Source organism: Anopheles moucheti, chromosome 3 (assembly GCF_943734755.1).
Source record: "Anopheles moucheti chromosome 3, idAnoMoucSN_F20_07, whole genome shotgun sequence".
Lineage (NCBI taxonomy): Eukaryota > Metazoa > Arthropoda > Insecta > Diptera > Culicidae > Anopheles > Anopheles moucheti.
The window spans coordinates 79,115,380-79,140,241 of record NC_069141.1 but is presented as its reverse complement, the minus strand read 5'-3'; the positions used below and the strand labels follow the sequence as shown (position 1 = coordinate 79,140,241).

General features: G+C 44.7%; 8 protein-coding genes across 11 annotated transcripts in view; 3 read left to right on the top strand and 5 right to left on the bottom strand.

The window, feature by feature from the left end:
• The window catches only part of LOC128305499 (uncharacterized), a 29,214-nt gene extending 18,260 nt beyond the window's left edge, over nucleotides 1-10,954 (bottom strand). For 2 of the 3 annotated variants that reach the window (XM_053042975.1, XM_053042973.1), the window contains exons 1-3: nucleotides 5,075-5,190; nucleotides 1,797-2,455; nucleotides 1,592-1,719 (exon numbers count right to left, since the gene is read on the bottom strand). In XM_053042975.1, the coding sequence (XP_052898935.1) occupies nucleotides 1,592-1,719; nucleotides 1,797-2,012 (344 nt within the window). In that variant the 5' untranslated portion in view covers nucleotides 2,013-2,455; nucleotides 5,075-5,190. Of the gene's footprint in view, nucleotides 1-1,591; nucleotides 1,720-1,796; nucleotides 2,456-5,074; nucleotides 5,191-10,863 lie in introns of those variants that run through there. The other variant, XM_053042974.1, reaches the window with a different exon arrangement.
• A 651-nt stretch (nucleotides 10,955-11,605) lies between these two features.
• LOC128305506 (dynein axonemal assembly factor 10) lies at nucleotides 11,606-12,896 on the top strand. The gene is made up of 2 exons (XM_053042984.1): nucleotides 11,606-12,625; nucleotides 12,689-12,896. Exons 1-2 carry the CDS (start codon nucleotides 11,724-11,726, stop codon nucleotides 12,894-12,896), a joined length of 1,110 nt encoding a protein of 369 aa, XP_052898944.1. The 5' UTR covers nucleotides 11,606-11,723.
• A 63-nt stretch (nucleotides 12,897-12,959) lies between these two features.
• On the bottom strand, nucleotides 12,960-15,548 carry LOC128305500 (tetratricopeptide repeat protein 27). The gene is made up of 3 exons (XM_053042976.1): nucleotides 15,433-15,548; nucleotides 14,505-15,375; nucleotides 12,960-14,424 (listed from the first exon to the last, which is right to left on the bottom strand). The coding sequence occupies exons 1-3, from the start codon at nucleotides 15,467-15,469 to the stop codon at nucleotides 12,960-12,962; spliced, it is 2,373 nt and encodes a 790-aa protein (XP_052898936.1). The 5' UTR covers nucleotides 15,470-15,548.
• Nucleotides 15,549-16,168: 620 nt separating this feature from the next.
• Nucleotides 16,169-19,199, top strand: LOC128305502 (DDB1- and CUL4-associated factor 8-like). Its single transcript, XM_053042980.1, has 7 exons — nucleotides 16,169-16,367; nucleotides 16,437-16,785; nucleotides 16,905-17,152; nucleotides 17,222-17,308; nucleotides 17,393-18,110; nucleotides 18,298-18,443; nucleotides 18,526-19,199. The coding sequence occupies exons 1-7, from the start codon at nucleotides 16,189-16,191 to the stop codon at nucleotides 18,977-18,979; spliced, it is 2,181 nt and encodes a 726-aa protein (XP_052898940.1). The 5' UTR covers nucleotides 16,169-16,188; the 3' UTR covers nucleotides 18,980-19,199.
• A 70-nt stretch (nucleotides 19,200-19,269) lies between these two features.
• Nucleotides 19,270-20,627, bottom strand: LOC128305505 (proline-rich protein PRCC). Its single transcript, XM_053042983.1, has one exon. The coding sequence runs from the start codon at nucleotides 20,564-20,566 to the stop codon at nucleotides 19,316-19,318; it is 1,251 nt and encodes a 416-aa protein (XP_052898943.1). The 5' UTR covers nucleotides 20,567-20,627; the 3' UTR covers nucleotides 19,270-19,315.
• A 431-nt stretch (nucleotides 20,628-21,058) lies between these two features.
• Nucleotides 21,059-23,185, bottom strand: LOC128305504 (general transcription factor IIE subunit 1). The gene is made up of 3 exons (XM_053042982.1): nucleotides 22,891-23,185; nucleotides 21,830-22,503; nucleotides 21,059-21,749 (listed from the first exon to the last, which is right to left on the bottom strand). Exons 2-3 carry the CDS (start codon nucleotides 22,474-22,476, stop codon nucleotides 21,098-21,100), a joined length of 1,299 nt encoding a protein of 432 aa, XP_052898942.1. The 5' UTR covers nucleotides 22,477-22,503; nucleotides 22,891-23,185; the 3' UTR covers nucleotides 21,059-21,097.
• LOC128305508 (rab-like protein 3) lies at nucleotides 22,922-24,254 on the top strand. 2 transcript variants are annotated; one of them, XM_053042986.1, is made up of 3 exons: nucleotides 22,922-23,047; nucleotides 23,411-23,772; nucleotides 23,867-24,254. In XM_053042986.1, exons 1-3 carry the CDS (start codon nucleotides 23,002-23,004, stop codon nucleotides 24,227-24,229), a joined length of 771 nt encoding a protein of 256 aa, XP_052898946.1. In that variant the 5' UTR covers nucleotides 22,922-23,001; the 3' UTR covers nucleotides 24,230-24,254. The 2 variants fall into 2 exon arrangements, with proteins under 2 accessions (XP_052898946.1, XP_052898945.1); XM_053042985.1 differs by having other exon boundaries at nucleotides 23,852-24,254.
• On the bottom strand, nucleotides 24,247-24,791 carry LOC128305509 (adenosine 5'-monophosphoramidase HINT1). The gene is made up of 2 exons (XM_053042987.1): nucleotides 24,671-24,791; nucleotides 24,247-24,593 (listed from the first exon to the last, which is right to left on the bottom strand). Exons 1-2 carry the CDS (start codon nucleotides 24,782-24,784, stop codon nucleotides 24,324-24,326), a joined length of 384 nt encoding a protein of 127 aa, XP_052898947.1. The 5' UTR covers nucleotides 24,785-24,791; the 3' UTR covers nucleotides 24,247-24,323.
• Nucleotides 24,792-24,862: the final 71 nt, after the last annotated feature.

Sequence of the window (24,862 nt, the reverse complement as noted above, 5' to 3'; positions counted from 1 at the left end):
AAAAGAAAGACCTATCGAAGTACAGCATATCAACAAAAATTTCAGTTTCGGCGAGTTTGAGTACATTGTTAAAAATAAAAATGTTACTGATCACCATTCCACATTAGTTCAAGTTCGGACAGTTTGTAACCTTCAACCGGAAGCAAACAGAATAGCGCATTCTTTGCAATATCCATCAATGTCGCACAAACAAGAAAATACACAAAATTCGCTTCAATCCCACGGATGAAAAGGGAACATGCGTCACTTGTCTGCTTCGAGGTGTATAGGCCTTCAGGATACAGAAGAGCGACAAAAAAACAAACCACATATAACACGCCCAACCATATCACTAGATAGACCACGTGCGATCATAATCAGCAAAACTGAATTATTGGGAACCTTCGATATGTGCCAAGGGTCTACAATAATGCCGGTGTCATATTAACATTTAATCGAATTAAATGCTATCGAATGACCGACGGCCATGTAGCAGCGTGAAGCGAATGGGGGAAATAGAGAGGATGCTGTACGCAGCCCCAAATGAGATGAAAAGAGTGTGAGGGCAAACACCATTGATTAAATGCGAATCATGGATAAAATTAATTGCATCACAAAGTTGATGGTGGTTTTGCTACTAAATACTCGGCGCAATGTCATTAGAAGGCGAACGGCATCGAATTAGTTGAATGCGGCTTCACTATCGGGTGATCACCGTCAGCTAGGACTGTCGGCCATTGTAAAAAGACGGTTGTGGTGGAGTTGTCACCAATAAGGAATAAATTATAGATCATTAATTCGTATCCATCCTATTTTAGTAAAAAGTTGTTTGCAATTTGCATAGTTATAGCACCTATAAATCAATATTACTTTTGTGTACATCATCAAGATCAAGTTCTTCTTTTTCAAAGTTACTATAACAACAGACAAACAGAACAGGTCTTGTTTGGATGTGAAGCTCCTGTTTTTGCACATATTACGAAGTGATTCACAACTCACATTATACCATCGTAACACAAAGCAAAAACCGGTCACATACACCTCTTCCATTAATGTACTCCGTCTACAAGAAACCGTTGTAATTGGAGTAAGAATACACTAGGCCACTGTCCAAGAAACATTCAGAGTTGTTAATGAACTTAATTAACGCACCATGTAATGATTTAATTATCCTGCCCAAGGACAATCACACCCTTTGCGAGCAGACAAGATACATTCTGCACAAAGTGTTTTCTGTTTTAAATTCCCACCCCAAAGCAAACTTCAATTCCCCCCAGCGAGGACAAAATGCCATGTTGAGCTTTATAAAAACTTCACACAAGGGTAATAAAAATTCCTCCCTAAAGTGGCCTCGCGTTCTAAAATCCCGCTCAAACCGGTACGGATGGAACGTGACCGGGTCATTGCGCAAGCGGCAAATAAATTCCGCATCAAACTTGTGTAACCCTGGCTGGGATCACTCAGGAATTTAACAGAGTGCAACCACAAACAACGCAATAAGCCGCGTCGGATGTCGATACGAAGACACTAGCGCTACCGTTGGCGGCACTGCATGTCAAGAACGGAGGTACAGTGCGCGCGTGTGGCGCCGTCAATTAACAAAAATACTTACAGCTCCTTGGCATACAGCTGATGCGGAATCGAGGTGCAAACACCTGCACCGTCGCCGGTATCGTTATCACAGGCGCACGCACCTCGATGGTTCATGCGTATGGCAAGGGTTTGAGCATCGCGTAAAATCTGAAAAATAAACGAAGGCGAAGGTTAAGATTGGTAGCTCGCAGCTCGAAAAGGTTGATCACTGTTAGCTCACCCACCTTATGGTTCGGTTTTCCTTCGATCGACACGATGAAACCAACGCCACACGCTTCGTGCTCATTCTGTGGATCGTAAAGCCCTTGAGCGGCCGGAGTCTCCCATGCCATCTGCATCTTGGGCAGCTCGTCGTTTTCGGTAGATCGTTGGGCCACCTCCTCCGAAGCGGCGACATTGTTGATTACTTCATACGTACACTCATTGTTGGGTGGGGCCATTCTAAACGGCAAGTTAGATGAAGTATGTACGGTAGCTCCTGCGGAACGTGTGTTGAAGCTCTTTTCTGATCGATATTTTATTCACTAACACACTAGAATCGCACAATATAACGCACTACAGTTTTCAATGCACTTATAATATCAATAAACGCCACTGGCACTAATTGTTTGAATGTTCTTAATGTTTGTTTCGTAAGATATCCTTAGTTACTCCTCTCACATACAGGCCACGACACTGACAGCTCAACAATTTTATGTACTAGGTACAATATGTTACACTTGATTTACTGAGCTTCTAGCACACTACGAAGTCTCTATCAGAAACGTAAAGTATGTTCAAGCACAGTAACGGTGCTACTATGAGACTATACTGCTGCAGTAACTCACGGAAGACGGAAGATGTTGAATAGGATGATAAGAGGCCGAGATTAACGCGTTGTATGCTGAAAAAAAAACAGAAGGCAAAAATGCTCATTAAAACCTCAAATTTAACCTTACTCCAATATCTCAGACAGTCTCATCAGTTTATGCATGATGTGATTCCTGGAACTCTGGGATGCACACTTCCCGCGCGTGCTCTGGGTCTCAATTTACTTGACACCACACACTTATAAGCATTTTTCAGCGATTAAAAAAGGCTCAAATTAATCACCAGAAAAAATATTGGCGCTGCTCGTAAGTGAAATTAATGGCTAATTAGCAGGATCATTAGCTACGGTTGACCAACGGTTCAGAGCGTTAACTGTCACTGGCACCTCAGCAGTCGCAGTTGATCCGATTAAGTGGCCAAGTGCGCTAAACGTACGAGGAAAAAGGTACTTTGCCCCAGATTTCATCGTGCTGCTCTCCGGGCGACCGTTGAGATCCGGTGTGTTCGAGTGGGTACTTGTGGGGAGAGGTTATCATCGGCACCGAGCGTAATTATTCCCTTCTTTCACGGGTCAGCCGTAACAGCGCCATCATTGGCATTGGAAGAAGCACGTGCCGATAAGGATCCGAATGGCGCTCTTCTCGTGCAACTTCAGGTTCAGTCCTCGTTGGTCAATACTTTAGGTTTACTCACAAAGGGCTAGTAGCGAGCGAAGGCGGAACTTGACCGTGCCAATCAATTTACGAAACACAGCTGATAAACGGGACGCGGTAGCAAAAGCCGATTGAAATGAATACTATAAACATACTGGATTCTGTATGTGATGTTGACCAAACCATTGCTTTATGATAAAAAAAATTACAAAGTAGGATAGAAGGTGCTTTAATGGTGTTTAAAATAAATTATATTAGTTTTGTCTTTCTTGCATGATGTAACCTTCTCTTTATATAGAAATTTTATTTTCTTATCGTTATAAGACAGTGTGCTACAGAGTGGCTACTTCTTCCGGGGACTTATTTAAACAGCACTTAAACCTGCACCCTAACACAAACCATCGCAAACGACGGCAAAAGAAGAAAGTCTAAATAGTTGGCAATTATTTACATTTCTACTACGGCAGCTAAGCAAACACTACTATATCGCTTGCACGCGTTGACCATTAGCGGGCCACATACGAACGCAATAAACAAAACGCCATACGATACGTGGCGACACGCTTGGAAAACTGCATAACTGCACCCGCCGTATGCCGTTAGAAAATGGAATCAACTCAACTCAACTAACGGGATGACTCTAGCGTGTTGCTAAGTAATGTTACTTTAGCAACGTTAGGTCCCATGTCCTAAAATAACATCATATTTTGATTATTTATCTATTGATGATACAATAATCTCTCTATCACCCGATGTAATCCAAATTGCAAATTCTCGATCATCTTCACTTCCACAGGCATAATATATTATCACAATGCAGTATATATCTACCGAACAAACCGCGTTTTGATATATCACCTCTCAACTGTAATGGAAAATTCCAAACATATTTTAAACATCCGCTTCCACTGCACAATCCGACAACCGACCCCTCCTTGCACTGCTACGACAGGGCGGTGCATGAAGGCTAACAAATGGCGTAATAAAAGTATAAAATTTATCGCAATGATATCATGTTTCGTGTTGCCTTCTGCCACCCAAGCATTAGTCCCCCTAACTAGGGGAAAATGCGATTAATAAACACACACACACTTTCGCTCCAGCACGTTCTGCTGATGGTTTGGTTTTTTTTCTTCCACGCATCGGAATTGTATGTGCACCACAATTTCAACCCTGACCCACTCATACACACATCCCCGAAATCAATTACCCCAAGGAACCAAATGTGGGAAACCTTTTTGATAAGAAAGTAACGCGACAACATCTCGTGCTGATGTGTCCCGCCGTTACTCACGCGAATTCGAACAGAAATCACAGAGTTGCTCAAAGCTCGTGCGATTACAATCGACTAGGTATTGTTACTCGCCCTTGAGGATCTTTAAAATATTGACAACGTATCTGTTCGCGCTGTATGTGTTATTCGTACGACTGCATATAGGTCCAAAGTCCAGGGCATCCGAACCAAAAGCCGGCCGGTTCCGACATTGCGGTGCATTCGTCAACCATCGGCACAATTCACTCCGTAAAAAAAGCACAAAACCGTGCGATACATATTACACACTGGAACAAAAAGTACTACAACACGGCCTCAGCGTCAACCAAACTACTCTGCGCGAGAGGATCTATTGCAGGCAAGCTGAACCAACGTTTGCAATGGGTTCTCATTGCGTATAGGCGTGTACTTTGCTGCACGCAACACCCTTCCTTCGAACGCAGAGTCTCGTGACGACTTAACTCAGTATCGTTCGTAGGTTCAGTTCGAATAATTCACCTCTCGGGGTAACAAAATCTATTTCCGTCCGCGAAACCAAACGCTCACATGTGCTCCCAATTCTCGTTTCCCCATTTTACTGGGAAGATCACTTCCGAAGGTCTTTCATTTAGCGTAGGTCTTGGAGAATGATTCTGCAATGTGAAAGGGATGTGTGATGTGACGCAGGAAGTGCTTACGATGGGGGGAGGTTTTCAGACTACAATTTCACCACACACCGGACATGATCCAATTTCTGTTCCCCACACACACAGCCGTTCACACTTACGTTGCAAAAGAGACAAACGGGGAATCACCAAAACACTAAACCTTTGGCTCTTGTAGAACAAAAAAAAGCAGAAGAATAAACCGTAGGCCGTATAGAATCACACGTGTGCACTCGCGAACCGTGGCAGAAGAGCGAACACAACCGTCAAGTTCGAGCGTTGCCAGTGAACAATAAAGTCGAGTGCGTGCTGCATCTCGAGCAACTCCCAGCGGTTTACACGCGAGAGCTGGGAATTCTATTATCGCGGTCGCTCCGATCCGTCGGTGGCGCCGATAAGTTACCCGAGAGAACGAGAGAACGTTGTGGACCGGTTTGCTTACTGCAGGGTCATGATAGCGGCAGCAGCCGCTGAGCAGCACGCTTCGTGCCGGTCGGTCAGTCGGTCGAACGTACAGACGGGGTGCGCCATGCGATCGTGCAAAGCACGAGACTTCACCCGAGGTTGACGTGCTCGCCCAGGCGATTGGACGCGCAGAACACATTGGCGATCGATTTCTTATTTGCACTTAATTTCTGCTGAACTTTATGAGACACTTTGATTGGGAGACTCGTGTCCAACTTGCAACTGCAAGGGCAATGTAAATACCAATGTAAAAGAACTCGGAACTCCAATTTCCATCAACCTTGGCACATGGGTAACTACTGATCAAGAACGTCCTATGCAAAGCCATTGAACTTTCGAGCAATCTAGAAACTCAGAATGAAGTTGTTCAAATGGCGATCGACTAGAACTTATACGCCACTTAAATCATCTCAAGAAAAACCGGTCCAAACACCTGCGGTGAGACCGCATCTCCCACAGATGTCCACACTCCCAACTACAAAAAAAAGGTGATGATTTAAGTTCTCTATTTTAAGCAATGTACACGCGTAACAGTAACCACGACCACGTCAGTAGTGCAGAAGGCCACTGCAATCGGTAGTCACCAACAGTTCATCCACGTCTAGACAAGCTTCATTTCTGGCACGCTCAATGGTGCGAACGGAGTGAAAAGTGCCGGCCGGCAAAGAAGCCGGTTCGACCAGTTCACTCGCTGTACGAACGACATTTGCATTAGTGACATGAAACACTGCTGCAAAACGGTTTCCACTGATGCGTTTGTCACTTCGTCACGAGTGTAGCATTGAAGTGCAAGGGAAACGAAAAGCTATTCTGCATACATTAATTTTCATTTCCCCCTCATTAGTCTATGGTTCTGCGCATCTTCGTAAATAAAGGGCAGGTGCGAAATACAAGAAACACTTTCTAGAGTAAAAATAATTATCAATCGCCTAGCGATCGGGCTCCTAAAATATTATCACCTTTCAACTAGGTCAGGTATGTAGTGATAAATTTCGCATATGTCTGTCAATTCCTAGCTCCAAAAACAATCAACATACCCCAAACGAGCTATTTCATAGCCATGTGAAAATATTCGGAAAAAAACTGATCTATGTTTGATAGTTCGCTAGAGTTAGCTGAACTTGAGTTTTAGTACGTTCACTCGCATATCCTACTGTCAATATAAGTTATTTCTAAATGATGTAACTTGTTTTTATCTCCAATTGCGCATCCAGAACCGTCACGCTTGATGGAGTCGGGTTTAATCAACCCCCAACTGCTGCCCTTCCTTGTAGTGAGGAATGTGTAGCTGCATCGCAAATTGTGTCGTTTCTCGCCTTGGCCGTCACACGGATGGTAAATTGAACCCGCGTACAGCTCAATCACACACTAGCGACGTATAGCGGGAACGTTGAATCGACGGGATGATATCTAAATGGCGTAGAGATTTGTTGGTACGTCTATTATTTGCACAAACTGATGCAATTTTGCGTTCGGAAGCGCCCGGAATAAAATGACATCGAGAGTGCATTGGGTATTATCGTCAATAGTGTGCCGCCACCATGTGATTCCTCAAACTGCGTAGATTCTCAAGGTGGGGAAGTGGAATTAAGTCATGAGTATTTCTCCATTTACGGTAGGAAATTTTGTGAGTCGCAATTCGTCAAGCGACTAGCTGGATCAGCCTACAAAGAGAACAAAACGGTCATTAATTAACTTTATTACTAAAAAAAGATGACTTTCACTTGCCAAACCAAGGGATGTCTAGAATACAGTCTAGAATACTGCATATCTTCGTCCAATTAAGAGTAGTCATAAATTTTATCGCGACTGTCTAAATTTTGGCCAATTTTCTTTTCGTGTCGGTATACAGGCAATAAAATTATCAATTCTATCCCCATTCCGTGCTGGTTGCGACTGCGTTTGGGTAATTGATTTGACATTGAAACGCTTCCCCGCGATACAACCGTTACTTTGAGTTGGTAAAACAACAGCAAGATCGAAAAGCGTTCCAGACATTCCAAGATTTCATGCCAACATGAATTTAGCTAAACATTCAACCTAATACCACCTGGCTGCTCGTTGGATCAATAAATTGCGCACCGTTTTGGTCGGTGTAGACGATGCTTGAATAATTTATATCGCACCCAGACTCAGACGAGACTTGAAATCTCTGTAACCGACGCAACAAATACAACACTGTTTGGCTTCTGAAGTTCGTTAACCTCTGGATTGGCACATGATTTCGTTTGCACACTTTCATTATTGGCCCTTTGCCAATCGATCGCATCACAAAAAGTAAAGTTGATGCATGACCTAAATGTATTTTCTATAGTAAGAACTGCGATTCAAGATTAAAACATAATTCAGCGCTTCAAAATTGTGAAAAAACTAATCATTTAAAGAAATGTTTGAAACACCAGGAAGTTCTAGTGTAAACATAGATGTTTGCCCAGAAGGTACGACTGAATCTTGATTCCGTTCACGTTTTTGCAACGTGCACGCAAACTCTGATCAAGATGCTGCCCTCAAGGATGACATCGATTGGCCAACTATTGTCCTGCAGCCACTCACCGGCCTCAGGTCAAGGTTAGTTCTCGGTCATGCTTTATACAACCAAAAGCTTAGGAACTTGTCCACAGCCATGGGCATAGCAATAAAAAAACATAAAAAAAAACGTTTCAACCAAGATCTTGTCTATGTCTTTTGCACTTTGATTTGAAAGGAATATACCATTTTTTGCTCGTAATTTTGTTTATTGCTTTTCGCATGCAAAATATGCTCTCCTCCCCCTTTACAGAACCTGCTCGTCGGGGTCAACAATCGGACAGTTGGTAGGGATAGATGAAGATTATGGGTGGTTAAAAGATTTATTGCATCTTGGCGGCGATCGTAAAGTATGCCTGCGGAGCTGAGTCTGCGTGTGTAAGCCACTGAATACTCTATTGCTTATTTTGTCTTTTGTTTCTTCATTCTTAGGTTGCCTTCCTTAGGGTTTCTAAAATAAGGCTACATTTTGATGTTTATGTCTAGTGCATGGCTCCACATAATAATTACTCGAAGTACCTACAATTATTTTAAAACTAAGAATTGAACACGTAACAATAGGTAGTCTAAGTGATGCTACAGTCGCATTATTCGATGAGGACGAAGAAAAAAAAAATAGCATAAGCACTCGGAAAGTGGAAATTCAATAAGTTGGACGAGAAAGTCAAATATCGAACATATTTAACAGTCACTCGTATTGAATATGTGTTACTAGAATCAGATAATCAGAAGGACCATGCGCTCGGTTGTTAAGATCAATAGCAATCTTCGTCAAATAAGACAACCCTAGGGCAGTATCTCAAGTAATATTGTTCCAAATCCTTGTTAATATGTGTGAATGTCTCGAGTAATCTATCAATTAAAGCAAATCGCTTTCTTTAGCGACAATAACGAAGAGAAGACCCCCCAGGGAAGAACGAATGTACACACAAATCCAACATGTATTTCAGCCATTTAATTATTTCTATCTTATCATTCACACGGAAGTCTTATCGTATATACATTACGTTTCCTACACATCAGCAAATCCCCTTAGGACTTCGGTCTCCAATCCTGACATGAACTTGTTTGGTGGAAAAGAAGCAAACTTACAACAATCTCCTGCAAATACAATTCAACAGCTGATTTATCAGCAAAAGAGAAGATTTTTTATGTATCCTTCCGTGACCTTCGCTTTATTACATTTTGCCACGGGAGTTAGAGCAACGTGAGCAGTAACATAGTAAGCATTGCAATCGTTTACGGAGCATGTGGATGTAATAAATTTCATAACCTAAACCAAACAGCTACTCTCTCACATATTAGTGTCAGACAACGTCAGAGAGAGAAGAAAAGAACACATGAAAAGCATACTTTTCTGCTAAATACAAACAATTACTGTATCAGTCATATTTCCATAAACTTGTTTAACTTACTACTTAACATTTCCCGAAGTGCACCAAATACTCACAGTTCTGTGGACAATCGTCGTTCCACTTTCCCATGCGTTATAAAACCTTCAGGAACATTCCATAACTTTGGGATTCGTTTGTCGTATCTCTCTTCTGTGACAAAGTTGGCTGGCGTTTCCCTTTACCAAAATGCCCTTTTTTGTGTACGTTTGGCGGATGCACTTACACACGCACAAAAACCAATAAACCCTTCAACTCTCACCCGCAACATACCGCATACGCATAGCATTGCCCTTCCTATCCTAATTATCGATCGGTTTGCCTTCGCGGGAGGCTCTTCAAGGGCACAATCCCTGGGGTTGGGAGGAAAACTGCCAGCTGAAGCACGCATACGTCCGCGAAACAACTTTCCATTTGCCCTTCCGCGACTTGTTCGCGATTGTCTCGCGGACAAAAAGAAGCATGGTAGCAGTAGACATTTCTCTGCTTCAACTCGCGAAATAAGTAAGGAAATATCGATTCATTTGGCAACAAAAAAAAACAACAACAATCCACAGACGTCACAGGAGCACGAACACAAAAACACTCGCCAATACGCACGCACTACCGATAGCGAAGCGGAAAATTGGTCTCGTGACTGGAAGAAAACTCAACTGATGGAAGATGAAAAGTTGCGGGACTTCGGGCAGTTGGAATGCTTCATGTAATGCAATGATTTGCTGTAATGCAAATAGAGACTATGTTACCACTTTCCACCCATCTTGCCATCATGAGAACTTCCACAAAATTTTCTACACCGGAAAAAACGTATGCGCCACTCGTGTGCAGATTATGTAATGATAAACTTACGATATTATTACACACAGCACTACATAGCACTACGAAAATCGGTATGGTTGGAGTAGGAAACTTGATATCAACGGACTGAAGGCAAACTTTTGCCGACAATTTGGCACATAACGTTGCAATCGTTGCACATAACGCCATGAAGATATCCTTTTTCATTTCTTCTCTACATTCGTCTTCAATCAAAGTATGCTGTGCTAGAAGAAAAGCGAGGTTATGGTTACAAATTATATGCACATTGCAGCTGATTCCTCCTCCAGAAGAACTTCGTTAGTACAATTTGTTGCCACCGCGCCGTAGAATGAGACTTGGACACTTGACAATGGGCCGGGCCCTAACAACCCAACAGCAACACTTTCGCTTCTCACAGAATACACCACGAATACAAATCCGGGTAAAGTAAGAGTATTCCTACAAAGCCGCATTTCACCATCATTTCCCCACACCGAGTGCTTGTGAGAAGCAATTCTAAAAATAAGGAATTTTCAACGTGAAGCAAATAACTGTGGTTGGTGAAGAAAAATGAAGATGTTGGTAGAAAACGACTCTTGTTCGGATGGTGAAGCATCCTGTTTTCACAGCATTATGAAATAAACGATCCTACACAGGAACAACAGTTAGACTGGATCCTTTGCAGGAAACACAGGACATATAACACTATCAATTTTTGATATGCAACTAACCATGAACTAATTCCGGTATCCAAACTCGCGCGACGACCGGAACTTGATAACCGCACACAACACCACTTAATTACTGGCCTTAGCAGCTCGTCCTTTTGCGAGAACAAATGTTTGTTAAACGGCGGTTATAGGTGTGAGTGTATGACACCGGGGTGAGTACAACAGAGCACGCACCGCGTTGTTCGCAGAAAACGTTCGATTTTCGTGCGATGATTTGATGATATCCGTTTCCGAACACGTTTACTTTCTGGCGGGCACTAGAAATTCACTCACGGGGATATTCACACGGAAACCTGTACTTTGAAACACGAGAAGAACAGCTTTGCTGCGCGGTATGTCCTTTCCAACCAACTGACGGAACAAGAATGTGTGCATGTGTATAGAACGACGGCTGACTGTATTCAGCTGGCATGTACATAAAATCGAAAGCTGTGCTTACACGAATACGAATCTTTCTGCGACATAGCACCGAGACCCAAGGGATAATTCTCGCCATTTATTGGGGATCAAAATTACTCGTTCATCACCAATTTTAATAATTCCAAATAAAATTTTTACAATCTTGTGACTATTCGTGATCGTTGACAATCAATCGTAAAGTGAAAAATATATTATTCACAGGTTTGAGTCGTGTATACGCCGCTTGCAAAGATCTCTGTTGGTGACCAGGCAAACGCTCACTGTGCATCATTGTGCATCACCAAGTTCAAACGTGTGTTTATTTACAAATCCTAGCAACGCCGGTTACTAGTAGCTGCGCTTTGTACTTTCACGAACAAAACGCCTACATTTTGCATTCGTTCTAGATCGTTCATCATTTCACGTTCAGCTAGCATGAGCAGCGCCGTACCATCGCAACCATGGATTCCGTTCAGATGATATCGCACATTGAAAAATCGCTCAACTACTCGGTGTACGACGTCAAGTGGATTCCCTGTACAGCAAAATTCGTGGTCGTGGGTTCGAAACCTAAAGGCACGGGAACGGTGCAAATTTACGAGCTGAATCGTGGTTCGCTCGATCTAGTCAGGGAGACGGAAAAGGAGAAATCGATTAAATGTTGCTCGTTCGGTGCGTCCAAACTTCGTGCCGAGCATTTGGCGCTGGGTGATTTTGCCGGCAAGCTTTCGATTTACGATCTGGACCGACACGATACACCCGTGTATGAGGTGACTGCACACGAAGGAATCATCAATACGCTCGATGCGATCGGAGGTTCGACGGTGAACTGTGGTGCACCAGAAATCGTCACCGGCGGGCGTGATGGTACGGTTAAGGTTTGGGATCCTCGTCAGCCGAACGATCCGGTCGCAAACATCTGTCCAGCGAGTAAGAATATGAATGAACGGCGCGACTGTTGGGCGGTTGGATTCGGCGATTCGTATAATCCGGTGGAACGAATAGTTTGCTCCGGGTACGACAACGGTGATCTGAAGCTGGTCGATTTGCGGAACTTGAAACTGCGCTGGGAAACGAACGTGAAGAATGGTATCTGTTCGGTTGAGTTCGACCGGAAGGATATACGCATGAACAAGTTGGCTGTGAGTACGCTGGAAGGTGGTTTGTTTGTGTACGATATGCGTACTCAACATTCGGAGAAAGGATTTGCTTGGGTGAGAGAAAAAACTGTTGGTCAATCGCTCGGTACGAATGGTGTTATCAGCGGGGCGAAGTCGACCGTTTGGACTGTGAAGCATCTGCCACAGAACAGGGACATTTTTATTACCGGCGGTGGATCGGGAAACGTTCGCATATGGCTTTAGTAAGTAGACCATGCATAGCTCATAATGATGTTCGCTCATTTTTATTTGTTTACCCATCTTAGCCACTATCCTGAGAAACGAACCAAAACATTATCCGATGGACAAGAACAAGGTGTAGCTGGATCGCTGGAATTGCTCCACGCAACAACGCTTTCCACCCAACCTGTGCACACGTTTGACTGGAGCCCGGATCGACAGGGTTTGGCCGTGTGTGGATCGTTCGATCAGACCGTGCGCGTGCTGATTACTACCAATCTAAACTTACATTAAATAAAGTCCTTTTGAAAGGCGGAAAATTAAAACCGTAAGGTAAAGTAATCTTGCACTTTTCCTTTATGAAATCATGCCTTGCTTCAATTCGGTCGTCAGCTTGTCAACCAATTCCTGGAGCGTTTGCAACGGTTGAGCACACGCCGGCCATGCTTCACTGTTGGCCGAACGCAAACATGCCTGTCCAGTTAGCCGGGCTGAGCCAAGTTGTGCCCGCAACGGCACCAAACGAGTTCCGTCACTTTTACCTTCTACGAACGCCTTCAAGCTACGCTCGCATAGGTCTATACAAAGGTTTACTACGGTGAGGCAACTTTCCGGTGCCTTCGACCACTGGCTGTTAGATTGCGTGTACGCTCGGTAAGCGTTTTGAAGCTTGTGGCAACGCTTTAACAGATCCGTATCTTCCAGCTCGGCGGCCAGTTCGTACAAATAGCCATTGTTGGGCTGTTGGGCACAAGCGTGAGCAAGTAAATTAAGTGATTTCTGCCTCAACCGACTGCAAGGTGTTCCGTCGGCATCCGGCTCGCCCAGCAAGACTGCTCGTACAATAAGTTCCAACACTTCCTTGTCGTAGTAGCGTTCCTTCAGGGTCAGCAAGCGTTCGTACGCGTTTAGCGCATCGCTGAAATTTTGCGTATCGACACAAACGAGCAGATAGTTCTCCCAAACTTTCCAATTGCTAAAGTTACACTTGAGCGCTTCCTGGAGTACTTTATGCGCGCGAGGTTTTTCTCCCAGCATGATGTACGCCTTGGCGAGATTATTCCACGGCTCAAAGCCATGGTTCTCGAAGGACGTATAGAGCCGATAGGCATAGGCGGCTTCCTCCCAACGCTCAAGCTGAAGTGCGGCATACCCCAGCCGGAGCAGTGTCGGTTCCTGCAGACAGTTGATCTCAATCGAACGCCGCAGATGCTCGATCGCGGAAGAATAATCTTTGCGTACGAAGTAATAATTGCCCCAGTACCGTTGGGCACTGGCGCTTGTCTCATTGGATAGCTCCCAAGCCTGTCGATAACATTCGACATCATCCGTGGCATCTCCCAGCATACAGTACAACCGCACCGTGGGCCCATTCCGTTCCATTAACTCTTTTATCACCATCGCGGCAAGATGGCGCATCTCGAGTATCGTGTGACATTCGATAACATTTTCCCAGCTCTGCACCTCTTGATAGATTGCGAGTGCACCCTTCATCATGCCGAGACTAACCATCACGTCGGCTAGCTTTTCCTTCATCTGCCAGTAGGAGATGGGCCACGAACTAAATACCAACGGTAGACGATCGGTGATCGGAATCGCTGTTTCGCTGCAGGAAGATTCGAATTGTTGTATCAGTTCCTCAATTTGTCGCAAAGACCGATCGACAGTACGTTTGTGAGTGGCTTCAATGGAGGCGTTCATGAAGAGTGCAGCTACACGCGTGGCCCAAGGTCCGCAACGTTGATAAACGAGCGTAGTAATGTAGGGTTGTATCTCTTCCAGCGTTAATTGTTCTTTTGGCTGCGAAACGTACAGGTAGTATCTGAAACGGAAAATTAATCACAGATAATAAATTACGTACTTAATAAACCAGATTATTGTCTGACATTTGGGTTCACTTACAATTTGCCAAGGACTATATTCTGCACCAAGGCTGGCAGCTGCAGATTTTCGTTGTCGTGCTCATTCGAAAACTTAACCTTCTCCAAACGCACATCATCGCCCAGATTCAGGATGAGTGGCAATTTCATGTTACCGTGTGTTTCTGTAGCATCGGGCAGTCCCAACTCGCCGACACCTTGCAGCCTTAGTGTCAGCTGGGGCAGTGGTGTCTGCTGAAACTTTGTGCGCACTCCTAAAGCACCTTCCACTGACAGCTTTACGTTCGAAAGCATTTCAAGCTTCTGCAGCCATTGTTCTAATTTGGTAATGCGCTTGAACTGGATGAATCCGAACAGAATTTCCGTGTAAATTTCGATTTTTCTCGGCTGCTCAGCAGTGGAAAGAGCTGCCTCGAGGACTGCCACGTTTGAATTGAATCGTTCGTACAGATCATGTGTAAGATCATCAATGCATCGCTGATGAATAAGCAAATACCGTTGATACCAGAGCCACACGCAATACCCGGTTTTGATGGAATTATTCCCTTCTGCATCGCGATGAAACAGGTGGTCGAATATCCGCTTGCAAACTAATAAGCAATCGGCACGTACTACATTTACATTCAGTTCCTCTCCGTCCGATATCAGTTGCGCCCGGCTATAGGAGGTTTGCTGAGCCGATTCGTGGAGGTTTTGTTTTTCACGTGGACCGAGAAAATTGTACCGTAAAAATGCAACCAAGCTACCAATGGCCAGATGCAGTAGTTCCTCGTTGGAAGCATCAGTTTGGTGTAGTTTGTCAGAAAGCACTTCAGCGAATGTGGCCGACTCCAGCAGCTCATTCAATTCGGTTTTAAGCAGATGTGCATAAAATCGGCCGGATGGTACAGGAGCTGCAAGCAAATTGGAGATTGAAATGCAGTGCAAAGTGTAGCGGAATACGACCTTACCGTTGGGATCGTTCAATGTTTCAAGCAGAGAATCCATCGTGAATCGAATTGGTTATTAGTGTTCAGCTAAAACATGCGGGAAAACTATTTGCGAAATGTGTTTTCGGCAATGACAGATGGCATTTCAAACCAATGCAAAACAAACGACCTGCATAATGGTTGCGCATATGGTTAAAATGTTGGATATTTTCCATCCTTTTCGGGTCGGTGTATTTGAATATGAGCAAAGTGATTATCAAAATTAACCGATAATTAGTTCACCAGAACACAAAAAAGTTTGCTTTACGTTTTTAAATTAAATTTTGATTTTGTTCAATTTTCGCAATTTTGCTAAAATTGTCCCTCGATGCAGCAGCTCTGGAAAATATATCTGTCAGCAATACAGAGAATGTGTCAGTTCTTGGCGATCGAATCAACAACATTCTTGTGCGTAATATATTCATTTGCAAGGTTTATTTTTTAATTTAAACGTGCAAAACAATAGCGGAACGCTCTTAGAGATAGTTTAATTTCATCGGTGGTCCGTAAAACATCTGAGGATAGTAAATTCGGACTCAACTAAACAGGTTTGTAACGCTGTGTCTGCCAATCAGTTTGGCCCGCTCGCTGTACACTTTCAGCTGTATACGAGAAATATAAGGAATTGTTAGCTAGACAATGGGGCAAATGTAAAATAACCCGGTAAAAGTTACCCGTGATATTTCATCCGATTCACAAGAGTTTTATATCTAGCTGGCTCATACAGAAAAAAAAACAATGGACGAAGATTCGCCTAAAAATAACGCCAATGATGCCGATGAAAGCAGTCCACGGAAGAAGACAAAAACAGAAGACCAGCAGCAGCCTTCGATATCGCCCGCGTCTGGGGCTTCAACTTCATCCGGCATAATTGCGTCCACTTCCGCGGTACCGATCGAAAACAATCCCTCAGTAAGGTAACCACGTCACCATGCGTGTACTGTATGTCATACAATGCAATGAACGCAATTCTTTTTCACTTGTAGTGCAAATGAACGGCCAAATGAGTCCGTAGATGATCCACCACAGCAACCGGTTGACGTGGAAGATGCTTTACTGCTGGAGGCTGCCAATTCAGCAAGCCAACGAGCGCGGAGTGATTCAGGAGAGCAAAGCGACGACGAAAGCGAAGAAGCCCGGGCGGACGATGCGTTTATACAGAATCTTGAGCGATCGGTCGAACGATTGCGCCGTAATGTGCGCCGTTTAACTAACCGGAATGATCGGGCACGTGACGGAGCGGACGAAAACGCACCGGAAAATGAACCGGTTGTTGAAGAAGCTGCCGTCATCGATCCGATTGAATCCTTGCGGTCTAATCGTATACGGAATCGGGTGAGTGAAAGGAGTGTCGTTTGGGAAATGTACTTGTTTTGATTATTTGGTTTCATCTCTTTTTCGGATTTCGTTTGAACCGACCTTTTCGCCGATGGATTGCTCTACTCGGGACTCAGATTGTGAATGATATAGCGCAGCTGTTTGTTCCGAACGTGTTCCGTGGATACGAGAGCAACGAGGACAGCATAGACAGCATCGATGTGGCGCAGGTTGATGAAGAGTTTCAGGTGGGAATTGGTGATGAGGAGGAAACAAATAGAGAACTTGAAATCGATGCAGACGGGTCGGAGAGTGATTCATCTTCCAACACTTCTTCCTCATCTACCCTAACGTCCACTTCGGAGAGTTCATTTTCTTACGGCCAGTGAGTACAGGAATTCCTTAGCCATCAATTCAAAAGAGTTAAATCTCATACATTCCACCTTTGTTTCAGCTCAAGCGATTCCGCGTACGACTATGTGCACTTACCGCCCCGTGATGATGCGGAGATTCCCGACTGTCTGAAAATTTCTTCTGTAAAGTACGTTGAATAGTTTATTGCTGCGAGGACAGCAATCCTTTTTTATTTTAAAATCTCTTTTTGCCATTCTTCCCTTCCGTACAGATGCCAATGGAACGTAGTACGCGAAATATACCAGCGTCAGCATGGTGTACGCTTCCACAAAACGCCCACCACGGTTGGTAAATATGATCCGAGCCAATTCCAAAAACGTGCCTACGGTTCGGTGAACTTGGTGAAACGGTTGGGATTGCTGCACAAGCTGCAACATCATCGGGGTTGCGTTAATTGCTTAAACTTTCACCCTTCCGGCAAACTGTTGGCCAGCGGTTCGGATGATCTGCGTATCATTCTGTGGAATTGGGAATCGAAGAAGCTGATTAAGTCGCTTCGTAGCGGCCACAAAAGCAACGTCTTCCAAACCAAGTTTATGGTCTGCGAAGAGTATCGGGATAGCGAGCTCGAGATCATCTCGACCGGGCGGGATGGAGCTGTGCGTCACATGATCGTTGACCCGTCGGGTCATCCCACCACGAAGCAGATCTTTCGATCGTCCAAACCGGTTCACAAGGTGGCGATACCGGCTCGGAACGATCGCGTATTCCTGACGGCTGGTGAAGATGAAACGGTACGGCTGTGCGATTTGCGCCAGGCCAAGGTCCAGACGTTGGTGAATGTCCACAAACGGTTGTACAGCATCGCGACGCATCCGTTCGATTCGGAGTTTTGCGTTGCCGGAACCGGTAACGCGGTTCGCGTGTACGATCTACGTCGTGCGCAACATCCGAAGAAGGTATTGGTCGTAGGAGAACCAGCGGAGCAAGTAAGTTCAGCTTGTACCAGTAGTCAGTATGCATTAAAAAGAATGGATAGATTTCAGTGATTTTTTAGACATTCTCTCCTCCATTACCAACCCTAGTCCATTTGAAATGCATATTTTATTACCGATTTGTACGCAGACATTCCAATCATTCTTGTGTTACTTTTTTATGTTTGCATTGCACAATTAGAGACTAATGTCGAGCATCACATGTGCTGTTTACAACCATGATGGGACGGAGATACTTGCCAGCTACAATGACGGCGATATTCACCTTTTCAAACTGGATCTACCAGACTTACAAATGGGAATAACCATAAAGTTCCGGGGCCACAGGTAAATATGAGAGCAGGTCGGAGTTCCATCTGTATTTCCATCGGTATAAATTTGTTCTCTCTCGACCACTATTTCACATTAGCAACTTAAGAACGATTAAGGGTGTAAATTTCTTTGGACCTCATTCGGAGTTCGTGGCGTCCGGCAGCGACTGTGGATCTATCTACTTGTGGGAAAAGAGCAGCCAAACCATTGTCAACTGGTTGCGGTGCAGCTCGAGCGAGGTTGTGAATTGCCTCGAACCGCACCCAGAGTTTCCGATACTGGCCAGCTCCGGTGTGGACAATGACATCAAAATTTGGGTACCTAAGGGGCTACATGATGAACAGACGGCAACACCATTCAACTCGCAGGATCTGAAGCGTTACGTGTTACGTAACCTTTGTCAACGGGACCGGTACGATTATGGGTTACCATCGGGACACATTGCGCATTTGTTTCCGAACCTGTCGCATGGAGGTCGTTCCTCCCTCCGCGATTTTCCCGACGACGACGATCGGGTTGGGTTGTCCCGGTTCGATTGTAGTCCCTCATAAATAGCATTTGTGTAATGTAGATTAAGAAACCAAGGTTGCGTTAACAACAGTGGTACAGCAGTGCTACGCACGCAACATGTGAGAGAGCGATAAATTTTGTATTGGGAATTTGATGACATATAGATAGGCAGGGCGGCCGAAAATTATGTTTTACTTCGTTCGATCTGCTACCGTAACTAAGCGAATGTTATGGTTCAGTTTCGGAAATATTAAAGCTAAATCGATGTAATATCAGTGTGTACTTTCTTTTCAATTATATTACGATGACATTTTTTTTTTGAAATAGCATATTTGAATTTATTTAACCGCAAAATAATATAACACCAGGAAAAGCACTCAAAATCCATATTTGCTTTGCGTTTGCCGTCGGGACTGTCGGTTCGCGGCCCACATCGCTTCCAGTTCCTGTGCGTTAGCTTGCGCCTTGCTTGCCAGTTGGGTAATGTGCGATTTTCGCTTGCTGGTACATGTCCAATCACCCACCAAATGTCCGGTCGGCACGTATCCTGTTTCATCCTGCAATTGACGTCGCAAAAAGTCCTCCTTCGATGGAACGATATCAGCGGATGTAATGTCGATCAGATCGACATCTTCGATACGGCCCCGTTTAGCACGGTTGCCACCGATAAGGGCGGACAGAGCCGTCTCGCTTGCCAGATCCTCCGGTGCAGTATCGGACTGGTGAGCTAGTGCTGCATCGTTTCTGTTCTCGATCGTAGTCGATACGGCGGCTTCTGATTGTTCATCCGATTCGGCATACTTTCGTACGTTCTCCGCTATTTTGGCTGCCTTTTTAGCAACCATGGCACTGATTTCGTTCGTGCTGACTGTTGGCAATTCATCGACTTTGTTGAAGGAGAAGAAATCCACCATTTGCTCGTCTCCATCATCGTCCTCATCACTGTTGTCGGCTTGCGATGATAGGGCGGCAGCTTTGGCGGGTTTCGTGCAAGAATCAGCGGATTGTGCACGACTGTTGGATTTGGCCGCACTCATCGGTATGTTACGAGGCCGATTAGCAACAGAGTCCGGTATGAGACGTTTGCTAAAACTGGCGCTCGTGGACGGGTCAGAGGACGAGTTGCTGGACGATGGCCTCGTGGGGTTTGCGTCAAAAAGCGCTGTTCTTGGTTTCGGTAGCATGCTTAAAAGGTTGGTTGATTTGTTCGGTAGAGCAGCACCAATGATCGGTTTTTGTTTCTTTGCACTCTGCACAGTGTCCCCGTCATCCACAAAATCCTTCATCGATGGGATGATAATTTGCACTTTTCCATTACGCACCTTGGGCTTTGTGGCCATATTCAAGGCGGGCGGTGGCTGGGGCAGTGGAATGTTAGCCGGAACTGCCTTTTTGTGCAGAAATTCATCATCTTCTTCTACAACGTTTAGATCGTTTAGACATTTGGGTGCTGGAAGATGCAGATGATTCTTCGGCAATTCGGTGATGTCGGGATCTGTGAAGTTAGGTTCCGAGCTGATGTTGACTGTTCCAGTACCATTGTGTTCTACCACTGTTGGGATCTCCTTTTCGGATTCCTCATTATCCGAAGCTTCGTCACTACTGTATTCGTAGGCCACCAGAGACATGGATTGTTTTTGTGGGTTTTATTTAACTTGCGTGTAAGCTAGAATTGCTGTTCGTAAACAAACTCGCCTGCAATAAAGTTGATCGCGTACAAGCAGTACCCGAAAACGCGGTTTTTGAAAAATTGACAGCTGAGTTAGTTTATAGCACAAAATCTAGGCCAAAAGTTGTAAAATTGGTCGAAACTATGTTCCTTTGTCTTATAAAACATTTGTCCTTAAGTAATGTTTACGTATTCTCTTAAGAAGTCGACTGAATTGCTCAATAAATAAAGTGCACAATTAAATAAATGAGCAACAATTGCGCGGATATTTGCCGGGTTATAGCAGCCCGCTATAATAGCGTACCTCGGGTACTGCCTGTACTTGTCTCGTTTGACAGCTAAGCTGAGGCTCGTTGAGAATGTCATTTTGGGAATTTAAAAAACTGCCTAGCTTGGCGCGTTACAACCCGTAAGGATGCAGCTTTTTTACTTTATGCGCTATGCATTCAAATTTAACATTTATTTTTTCCTTCCTTGATGTGGCTAATCATTAATCGTAAATATGACTGAAATGGTCCTGGTACACCTGTATGTAGGTTTCCTTTTCCTGCGGCGTCATGTCCGCTATCAGCTTGTCATTAATTTCATCCAGCGGATATGGCTTTCCTGCAACGTACACCGAGGGCATGTCATCATCCTCGGATACCGATTCCACCTGTTCGGTGTCCGGTATGTCTGCATTTTCGATATCCCTATCATCATCGCTAGTATCACTCGAGTTACCATCGTTGTGCTGCCCCAGACCGCGTACTGCTTCATTGGCCGTATTGTTCGCGCTCTGTTTTTCATGCTGCAACAGCACCGACATAATGTCGTCCGCATCCTTCCGGCTTCGGGTTGACATCACATTCGTAGTGGTACTGTTTGTGCCCGCGCTGCTACTGCCCGTCGATTGTGGTTGGGTGGAGGTAAAGGCAGCTTTTTCCAGGATCGCATCAACCGAATTGTCGTCCATGTCGTTCGAAATGACGGTTGATTCGGTCATCCACACAGGCCGGTCTTTGCGCTGCGTTGTCGTGTCCAGCGTATCGCTATCACCGATCGTAATGTCTACCCGCGTTTCCTCAACGACAAACCCACTGGATCGAGTGGCTTCCCCGGACCATTGCTCCGTCGGTACTTTGGTGGATGGTTTTGCAATTCTGTAAATTGCGAATTGTTAGAAATGTGACACTTTGAGTTGTGCAGGGATACAACTACAAACGCGGTGATTTGAACTTACCCTCGTATGGTGTCTATGTCTACCGGTTCTGGTTCCAGGATTTCTGGAGAAAGCTTAATTCCCTCGACCTGCCGCAACAGATCGTACAGCGGTTGCAGCTGCTCGTTGAACTTCGCCAGTAGCAGTCTTGAATCTTTCTTTGGCAGTGCGGAACTATCTTCATCCACCGCATTGCCACAGTACGTGCAGCGGAACTCGCTCGTCGTGAAATCAAACAGCTGATCGGCCTCAAGATCCGTAAAAGTTTTCTTGCAGTTGGAACATTTAAAGCTCGCCCTGCTCGTAGCGTCACGTTCCTCCGTTTCCATTCGTTTGCGCATGTGATCGAGTTTGTACTTTACCACGTTCACGAACGTTTTGTAGTTGATGAAGTAATAGTTCACCTTTTGCGCTTTTCCATCGGGGCCGGTTTCCATTTTTAGTCGAACTTGGAGAAATTTATCATTGCGCAGAATGGCTATTCGGGCACGTAACATTTTCCGTTCAAATTTTAATAGCTCACATATGTCGTCTTCCTTCATGCAGGGATTCCGAACCAGCATATCGATCACGAGTGCATCTTCGATCGTGTAGAACCCCCGTACGACGAAACGAGCCAACTGTTTGAGACTGCTCGGTATCTCAGTAACGTACCGTTGGTCTCCCATTTTTGTTACTGTGTAGCGTGATTCGATCTAAAAAGATTGAAGCGAGGGGAAATCTATTAAAACAGCATCATAGAATTACGGAAGTTAGATAAGAGACACAAAACGCCTTGCTTTTCAAATGAAAAATAATTTTTGAATTTGTAGTAATAAGTTTGTAAAAATTGATATAAATTCCAGCAAGAAAATATGTGGTTTTATTTTAAAATTTATTCAAATATTTCTTCAAATGAACAACGGATAAACGATTAATCCGAAAGCAACAAAACGTAAACAAACGGCTCCGCTCAATTGTAATTGCCATTTCTCTCTCACACGCTCATTCTCTTGCGCTCTCACTCATTATCGCTCAGAAACACGCGCAACACCACTACCAACGCTACGCTCCACACCATCCACACGCACACTCGGACACACCTGTCAAATATTAGGCTAGCGTCGGGATGACTGTGTGTGCTTCTCGCTCAGTTTGTTGTTCGTTTTCACGTAGGCTAGGTTCGGAGCTTGCACGATTTTTCACTTCACTATATGGCGGCAATCGACAAAGTTCGCGTACTGGTAGTTGGTGATTCCGGTAAGGGGTTACATTACGCGTCTATTGTTTAGTATTTGATGGATCCCGGCGATGTGCATCCGAGACAAAATGAGTGCTTTTTCGCTAGCCGAACTGGAACCGTGCCGCGGCACGGTGCGCCATATTGAAAATTGGCATTTCGATGGTGGCAGTGTTGCCAGCAGCAGAGAGCGAGAGACAGTGCTATTCCGCATGCCGGTTTTTGCTAGCATCACTGGTTGTTTGTTATTGTTTTTTTGACAACTGCATATGAATGCAGAAATATGAACCTTTTGGAATTTGCAACAAATGATTGGGGACTAGAATGTAATTATGTTTAAATTAAACGATTTTAAATTCGATGCCTCTTCGCTTTCGCTACAGGAGTCGGCAAAACTTCGCTTACACATCTGATCGCTAACAATGAACCGCTCACATCGCCCGGCTGGACGGTTGGCTGCTCCGTGGAGGTGAAATTACACGAATATAAGGAAGGCACACCGGCGCAGAATACGTTCTTCGTCGAGCTGTGGGATGTTGGTGGTTCGATCAGTCACAAAAACACCCGTAGCGTCTTCTACAACCCAACGCATGGCATTATTCTCGTGCACGACCTTACCAACAGGAAAAGCCAGGAAAATCTGCAACGATGGCTGGCGGAAATTCTGAACAAAGATGGAAAGGACGCACTAAAGGGTGGCGACACGATAGACATGGATCCGGAACAGTTCCTTGGCTCGACACAGGTAAAACATGAATCGGTGCAACCAAAGCCCATTGTGGAACTCAGGATCGATGCTCAAAGTAACGTAAATGATTGATTAGTTTAAACTTTGTCAGATACCGATACTGGTGATTGGAACGAAGCTGGATGTGTTGGATGAAAGCCACAAGCATAAGATCGTGAATCGTACATCAGCCGGTAGCATTGCGGAACAGTGCGGAGCGGACGAAATTTGTCTGAACTGTCACGAAGCCCGATCGTTAGCTGCGGGCACAACCGATTCCGTGAAGTTGGCCAGATTTTTCGACAAAGTGATCGAGCGAAAGTATCACAGCAGGGATATGGGGCGAAAGTATGCCACGAACTATACGTCCAGCATGGCGGGATCATTTGGCACGTTTCCGCTACTACAACCCACAGCACAAAATTCTACATTCAGTTATCTCAATGCTAATCCTGTGACGGAAAGCTTATCGTGATGTAAATAAATGTTAATTCCGCTTAGCGTAATCATTCCGTTGCTATTTTATTCATGCTTGGATAGTCCGTAACTCTAGCAAATGCGTAACGTAATTAGCCAGGAGGCCACTGCATCTGACGTCCGCCGAGGAAATGCAGGTGAAGATGATAAACGGACTGAGCACCGTTTTTACCGTCATTGATGACGACACGGTAACCCTCCTCCAATCCTTGTTCCACCGCCACCTTCTTGCCGACCAGCATCAAATGTCCGAGCAGTGCTTCATCTTCTTCCGATGCTTTGGAGAGCTGCGAAATGGGTTTCCGCGGAATTACGAGGAAGTGCACCGGTGCTTGCGGACAAACATCGTTAAATGCAACACACTGCAGAGAAACAAGCGAAACAAAAGGTCAACAACAGCAAATGGGTATAGCAATGAAAGAAAAGTTTGTTCACTTACCTTGTCGTCTTCGTAGATAAACTGGGTGGGAATTTCCTTGCGAAGAATTTTCCCGAAAATGGTATCATTGGCAGCGGCATCGGCTGCCTGCGCCTTTGCTACCTCGTCCGACATTTTTCCGGCTGAACTAATAAGAAAAAACTGAGAGAAGTGTAGCAAGCATTAAGGCTCGATTACACCCGATTACGATTA